The sequence below is a fragment of the Physeter macrocephalus genome, chromosome 21 (genome assembly GCF_002837175.3).
Source record: "Physeter macrocephalus isolate SW-GA chromosome 21, ASM283717v5, whole genome shotgun sequence".
Lineage (NCBI taxonomy): Eukaryota > Metazoa > Chordata > Mammalia > Artiodactyla > Physeteridae > Physeter > Physeter macrocephalus.
Genome location: NC_041234.1, coordinates 97600792 through 97608914, shown reverse-complemented (window position 1 = coordinate 97608914; position 8123 = coordinate 97600792). Strand labels below are relative to the sequence as shown.

Below are 8123 nucleotides of genomic sequence, written 5' to 3'. Positions count from 1 at the left end.
TTTGGACTTGGCCCCGCCTCTGTGCGTAGGTCCTCCGAGGGTGTCTGCTCTTCGCTCAGACAGGACGTGGTTAAAGGAGCAGCTGATTCGGGGGCTCTGGCTCACTCAGGCCGGGCAGAGGGAGGGGCACGGATGTGGGGTGAGCCCGCAGTGGCAGAGGCCGGCGTGACGCTGCACCAGCCCGAGGCGCGCCGCGCGTTCTCCTGGGGAAGGTGACTCTGGATCCCGGGACCCCGGCACTGGCGGGCTGCATAGGCTCCCGGGAGGGGAGGTGTGGAGAGCTGTGCTCGCACACAGGCCTCTTGGTGGCAGCAGCAGCAACCCTAGCGTCCCTCACCCGTCTCTGGTGTCCGCGCCGACAGCCGCGGCTCGCGCCCGTTTCTGGAGCTCCTTTAAGCGGTGCGCTTAAACCCCTCTCCTCACGCACCAGGAAGCAAAGAGGGAAGAAAAGGTCTCTTGCCTCTTCGGCAGCTCCAGACCATGTCCCGGACTCCCTCCCGGCTAGCCGTGGCACACTTGCCCCCTTCAGGCTGTGTTCACACCGCCAACCCCAGTCCTCTCCCTGGGGTCTGAGCTCCGAAGCCCGAGCCTCAGCTCCCAGCCCCCGCCCGCCCCGGCCCACTGGCGGGCTGCATAGGCTCCCGGGAGGGGAGGTGTGGAGAGCTGTGCTCGCACACAGGCCTCTTGGTGGCAGCAGCAGCAACCCTAGCGTCCCTCACCCCCGTCTCTGGTGTCCGCGCCGACAGCCGCGGCTCGCGCCCGTTTCTGGAGCTCCTTTAAGCGGTGGCCGCGCGTTCTCCCGGGGAAGGTGTCTCTGGATCCCGGGACCCCGGCACTGGCGGGCTGCATAGGCTCCCGGGAGGGGAGGTGTGGAGAGCTGTGCTCGCACACAGCCCTCTTGGTGGCAGCAGCAGCAACCCTAGCGTCCCTCACAAGCCTCTTGGGCTGGTGAGTGCTGGTCGGCACCGATCCTCTGTGCGGGAATCTCTCCGGTTTGCCCTCGGCACCCCTGTTGCTGCGCTCTCCTCTGTGGCTCCGAAGCTTTCCCCTCTCCGCCACCCGCGAAGGGGCTTCTAGTGTGTGGAAACCTTTCCTCCTTCACAGCTCCCTCCCACTGGTGCAGGTCCTGTCCGTATTCTTTTGTCTCTGTTTATTCTTTTTTTCTTTTGCCCTACCCAGGTACGTGGGGTGTTTCTTGCCTTTTGGGAGGTCTGAGGTCTTCTGCCAGCGTTCAGTGGGTGTTCTATAGGAGCAGTTCCACGTGTAGATGTATTTCTGATGTATCTGTGGGGAGGAAGGTTATCTCCGCGTCTTACTCTTCCGCCATCTTCTCTCTTCCTCTTTTTAGTCATTTCATTCTGCTTTGTGGTAGAGTTGTTTATTTAACACTTATATTACATAACAACTGTGAGTTCCTTGGGGGCAGAGACTATGGCCTATTCATTTCTATATTCTCTCTGGCCCCTCTTGTGAGTCTTGGCAATGGTTTATTCATTTCATTTAACAGGTACTGATCAAATGTCTACTATATGCAAGGCACTGTGCTCATTTTGGGGATATAGGAATGAATAGAACAGATAAAAATATCTACCTTCATAGAGGTTGCATTTTAGAGGGGAGAGACAGGTGGCAGACAATAAACAAATAAAATATACAGTATATCATTTAGTGACAAGTGCTATGAAAGACAGGAAGGAGGATGAGAAATGACACTTTTCAGTGGTTTACAATGAGAGGTTGCAAAGGCCCTGAGGTGGAATCGTGCCTGGTATTTTTGGAAACAGCAAGAAGGCTAATATATCTAGAGTGCGTGAGATGGGGAAAATATCAGAGGATGAGTTTGGAGATGTTAGGGGAGGGAGAGGTGGACATTGTAGGGGTCCACCTAGGTCATTGTAAGGATTTCAGCTTTTATTTTAAAGGCAATAGGGTGCCATTGCTACTTTGGAGCCAAGAAGAGACATGATATGACTTAGATTTAAAAGCTTCATTCTGGCTGGACTGTGGGGAACGTGCTCTAAGGGACTGATGGTGTAAGCAGCAGATCAATTAGGAGGCTATTGCAATAATCCTGGTGTGGTAGTGGGGAAGTGGAGAGACGTTGTTGGATTCTGGATATATTTCAAAGGTAACACCTACAGGATGAACTGATGGATTGCATGTGGGATGTGAAAGACAGGAATCAAGGATGACTTCAAGTAGTGTGGCCTGAGCAAACAGAAGAATGAAGTTGCCATTTACGAAGGTGGAGAAGACTATGAAAGGAGCAGTTTTGGGAAGGGAAGCAGTTTTGAACATAGTAAGTTTGAGATACCTTTTAGATATCCAAGTAGAGACATTGAGTAAGCAGTTGGATATTCAAGTCTATGGCTCAGGGAAGGGACCTATGCTGGAGCTACAGACTGGGAGACTGTGAGTGTATAGTCAGTATGTGAAGCCATGAGATGGCATGAGCTTAGATTATTGTTGAATCATCAGTATATATTCATTTATAATACTTTATCTGCTTTCTCTCCAAGGATGCTCAACTCTGCTGTCAATTCAACCAAGCTAGGTGTCTCTGTGGGCCACTTAATGGAATTTGTAGATTCAGGAGTTAAACAGTTTTTACTATGTATGTGCCTAGGGTAGTGCTAAGTGGTGTGGGGAACATAAAGAGGAATAAGACTCAGAGTCTGCCTTCAAGGACCTGGTTAGGGAACTAAGACTTCAACTGGTGAAACTTTGCTCATACTATGAAGCATTATGTACCATTGAATGCATATCAGTCAATCGATAAGCTTTGTTGAGTGATTTCAGTGTTCTTTTTGCTGTACATGCAATAGAAATTCCAAAAAGTGAGATACTGTGCATGATAAAGGAGCCACTATCTAGATGCCTGAAGATTTCTTTGACAATGCGTATGGTGAAGAGCTGAAGAAAAATAAGGGAGTCATTTTCACTGCAAAATAAAATCATGGCATTATTTGGTTTCAAGCTAGGTTTCTTTAACATTGTATGAAAGGACCAAGTTGCAGAGTTGCAACAGTGGATGAAAGTGATGATAAAATAATGCAGAGAATGAAAATAAGAACATTTTGACAGGACTTTAAACTTTTCAGAAGACTTTGACATCTCAGGTGGCGTTTGATCTTCTCAAACCACTCTGTGCTAAGTAAGGTGGATAATGCCTCTATGGGTCTTAAGAGCCTTAGTGGCTCCTAGCTCAGCATTCTGTGGGGAAGGGGGGTTCTTTCAGTGATTTATCATGAAGTGTTAAATCTCTATTTCTAAACTCAATTTAGATCCTGCTGTTCCTACACCAGTATACTCACCAGAAGTGTTGTTTATATCCTCTCGGTACTATGAAGAACAAAAATTTACCACCACCTAACTCATTAAAAATGCTCTGCAAGCCTGAGGTACAGAAGCCACAGTATGAACACATAGAGCTCAGTCCCCCTTAAGGACACTTTATTTCATGAGCCTCTCTAACTCAGAATCATTCTCTTCCTCAGAGCCCCTTTCTTTTTTTCTTTTTTTTTTTTTTTTTTTTTTTTTTGCGGTGTGCGGGCCTCTCCCTGCTGTGGCCTCTCCCGTTGCGGGGCACAGGCTCTGGACTCGCAGGCTCAGCGGCTATGGCTCACGGGCCCAGCCGCTCCGTGGCACGTGGGATCCTCCCGCACCGGGGCACGAACCTGCGTCTCCTGCATCGGCAGGCGGATTCTCATCCACTGTGCCACCAGGGAAGCCCCCAGAGCCCCTTTCTTAAATGCAATATTAAACCAGAGGCAAGTATGTGTTTTTTTCTGAATGTAGTTCTCTTACCAGTTTTCATTTCAGATGTAGGATGTGCTGGGTTAATATTTGTACTTCTGGCCACTTTCAAATCTTATAATGTTTTTTTAATCTGACCACAGACTTTAACGTTAAAAACATGCACACACCATAGAAAAACGCTGTCTTTTATTTGCCTTCCGATACAAATATTTTTGAAGGCTCTCTATTCACCTTGAGTATTTCCTAATACTGCTACCTCCAGCTTAATCCTAACTGCTTGACAGGGTATGCGTGTAACACAGTGTTATTATTGCCTCCAGCTAGCTTCATATCATCTAGTTTGTCTTTTGCTCCCCTCCTTTGACAGTATTATCAGGACCAATTGTGAATTGGCCAGATGCATTTTCTCACAAAAGGACAAATCTAAGAGGGCTTGTGTTTTTCCCTCTTTCTTTCAGGACTGCTTACATTAAAGGAGTTCCTTTTTTCATGAAACTGAGCTTGCTTAATCAGAGATGGAGCAAACAGACTGCAAACCCTATCAGCCTCTGCCAAAAGTCAAGCATGAAATGGACCTAGCTTATACTAGTTCTTCCGATGAGAGTGAAGATGGAAGAAAACCAAGACAGTCATACAACTCCAGAGAAACTCTGCAAGAGTATAACCAAGAGCTGAGGATGAATTACAATAGCCAGAATAGGAAGAGGAAAGAAGTAGAGAAATCTACTCAAGGTATGTTTTTATTGGATTTTTATAGCTAATATTATTTCTCATTAGGGAATGCTTGTATGCATAAACATAAGTTTCAAAAGCAAATTTGCTGATGTTAACGTTAATAATTCGCGCTGCTTACATATGCTTAGTGAATCTGTTTCATATGCCAATCCAGCTGAGGTTGTCAGATTGTGCATGAATTTGGATGCAACAATCCTCTTATCAGAGCATTCAAAATTTGTCTAATCCTACAAATAGCCATTTACGGACTGAAGGATAAATAATTTATAGTAAGATGAAAAGTAAACAGCTAACTGCTTTTCAAGCCATTGCCTATATGGAACAAAAGTCTCAAATAAATATTTGGCATCTAAAAGAGCTTTAAAAAGGTTAGTGGGGACTACCAAGCAGAGGTCCAGAAAGTTTGTCCACAGAATGCTGAAACCTTGTGCAACACAGTCCTAAGGGAAGGTAAGAATTGGTTGGAACCCTTCCTACCACAGCCATAATGTGGGGCATATCCTTTGGACAGCCTTGGTTTTTCAATTATGGATTGAAAAGACAGTTTCTAATAAATAGAAAACAGGTAGATAGAAATATTATTTCCTTATTTCTTTTCAATTGATAGTTACGCGTATTAGACTATTTTAACTACACAGGAAAAAAAAGATACTGACATTGGCACAGGTTACTTTTTTTAAAAAAGAATAAGTCTGTGTTGAGATTTTTAAAAAAATTAATTTGATTATCTAGATCAGTGGTTCTCAAAGCATGGACCCTGGACCCACAGACTTGTTAGAAAGGCAAATTCTCAGGGACCACCACAGATCATGTAAAGTGTGGTTATTACCAACGAAAATTGCTGTATTCTAATTAGTATTGGAATCTTATGTTAGAAAAACTTGAAACGGAGCCAAAAATTTAAGATATTCATACCAACATTGAGATATACACTAAATGTTTATATTAACTATGTTACTCATTTTTTACCTCTTAACATACTTGCTAACAGTCTTACATCTGTCTTTTCAAGTAATTCATTTTAATCTCCCCTATTTATTCAGCTAAAGACTGAAATTTTGTTATGAGTAATTTTATTCTTCTGTGTAACTGGAAATTGGAAAATGTCTTCTTTTGGGAATTTTTTGGGGGTGTTCTATTATGCTTTAAGAAATGTGTAGTTACCATTAAAATATTTCTCTATTAAGTTTGTCTTTACAGAATATGAACTTACAGTTGTGAGTTGTGGTTTATGGAATTGGAGTGTAGAGTGCCTGACCTAATAATGTTGTGAATTTAAATAAGAATGTATTTCTGGTGACAGTTTGTTCTAAAAGTATAAGCAATTTTATATTAAGTCAATATAAAGAGCTAGCCAGCCTCGGATTTTGTCTCTCTGCATTGTGATCAAAATGAATTTTGAGATGAGAGAAGTTTGTCTTTAAAGATGTCATCCTAATTTCCCTTCAATAACCTATTATTAGTCAATAAGTTTATTTTTTAACATCTTTATTGGAGTATAATTGCTTTACAATGTTGTGTTAGTTCCTGCTGTATAACACAGTGAATCAGCTATATGTATACATATATCCCCATTTCTCCTCCCTCTTGCATCTCCCTCCCACCCTCCCTATCCCACCTCTCTAGGTGGACACAAAGCACTGAGCTGATCTCCCTGTGCTATGCGGCTGCTTCCCACTAGCTATCTAGTTTACATTTGGTAGTGTATATAGGTCCATGCCACACTCTCACTTTGTCCCAGCTTATCCTTCCCCATCCCCGTGTCCTCAAGTCCATTCTCTACATCTGCATCTTTATTCCTGTCCTGCCCCTAGGTTCTTCAGAACCATTATTTTTTAGATCCATATATATGTGTTAGCATACGGTATTTGTTTTTCTCTTTCTGACTTATTTCACTCTGAATGACGGCTGCTTCCCACTAGCTATCTATTTTACATTTGGTAGTGTATATAGGTCCATGCCACACTCTCACTTTGTCCCAGCTTATCCTTCCCCCTCCCCGTGTTCTCAAGTCCATTCTCTACATCTGTGTCTTTATTCCTGTCCTGCCCCTAGGTTCTTCAGAACCATTTTTTTGGTTTGTTTTTTAGGTTCCATATATATGTGCTAGCATACGGTATTTGTTTTTCTCTTTCTGACTTCACTCTGTATGACAGACTCTAGCTCCACCCACCTCACTGCAAATAACACAATTTCGTTTCTTTTTATGGCTGAGTAATATTCAATTGTATATATGTGCCACATCTTCTTTATCCATTCATCTGTCAGTGGACACTTAGTTTGCTTCCATGTCCTGGCTATTGTAAATAGTGCTGCAATGAACATTGTGGTGCATGGCTATTTTTGAATTATGGTTTTCTCAGGGTATATGCCCAGTAGTGGGATTGCTGGGTCATATGGTAGTTCTATTTTTAGTATTTTAAGGAACCTCCACACTGTTCTCCATAGTGGCTGTATCAATTTACAAACCCACCAACAGTGCAAGAGGGTTCCCTTTTCACCAAACCCCGACCAGCATTTATTGTTTGTACATTTTTTGATGACGGCCATTCTGACTGATGTGAGGTGATGCCTCATTGTACTTTTGATTTGCATTTCTCTAATGATTAATGATGTTGAGCATCCTTTCATGTGTCTGTTGGCGATCTGTATATCTTTGGAGAAATGTGTATTTAGGTCTCTTGCCCATTTTTGGATTGGGTTGTTTGTTTTTTTGATACTGAGCTGCATGAGCTGTTTGTAAATTTTGGAGATTAATCCTTTGTCAGTTGCTTCGTTTGCAAATATATTCTCCCATTCTGAGGGTTGTCTTTTTGTCTTGTTTATGGTTTCCTCTACTGTGTAAAAGCTTTTAAGTTACATTAGGTCCCATTTGTTTATTTTTATTTTTATTTCCATTTCTCTAGGAGGTGGGTCAAAAAGGATCTTAAATGCCATTGGTAGTTTGGTAGGGATTACACTGAATCTGTAGATTACTTTGGGTAGTATAGTCATTTTCACAATGTTGATTCTTCCAATCCTAGAACATAGTATACCTCTCCATCTGTTTGTATCATCTTTAATTTCTTTCATCATTGTCTTATAGTTTTCTGCATACAGGTCTTTTGTCTCCTTAGGTAGGTTTATTCCTAGGTATTTTATTCTTTTTGTTGCAGTCGAAAATGGGAGTGTTTCCTTAATTTCTCTTTCTTTTTTTTCATCATTAGTGTATAGGAATGCAAGAGATTTCTGTGCATTAATTTTGTATCCTGCAGCTTTACCAAATTCATTGATTAGCTCTAGTAGTTTTCTGGTGGCATCTTTACGATTCTCTATGTATAGTATCATGTCATCTGCAGACAGTGACAGTTTTACTTCTACTTTTCTGATTTGGATTCCTTTTATTTTTTTTCTGCTGATTGCTGTGGCTAAAACGTCCAAAACTATGTTGAATAAGAGTGGTGGGCTTCCCTGGTGGCGCAGTGGTTGAGAATCTGCCTGCTGATGTAGGGGACACGGGTTCGTGCCCCGGTCCGGGAAGATCCCACATGCCGCAGAGCAGCTGGGCCCGTGAGCCATGGCCGCTGAGCCTGCACGTCCGGAGCCTGTGCTCCGCAACAGGAGAGGCCACAACAGTGAGAGGCCCGCGT

The 8123-nt window shown here is 43.1% G+C and overlaps 1 protein-coding gene across 13 annotated transcripts in view; it reads left to right on the top strand.

Annotated features, from left to right (window-relative positions):
* TENM1 (teneurin transmembrane protein 1) overlaps positions 1–8123 on the top strand; it is an 813855-nt gene that overhangs the window by 225256 nt on the left and 580476 nt on the right. For all 13 annotated transcript variants that reach the window (XM_028482674.2, XM_028482672.2, XM_028482671.2 and 10 more), the window contains one exon: positions 4218–4491. In XM_028482674.2, the coding sequence (XP_028338475.1) occupies positions 4275–4491 (217 nt within the window). In that variant the 5' untranslated portion in view covers positions 4218–4274. The remainder of the gene's footprint in view (positions 1–4217; positions 4492–8123) is intronic.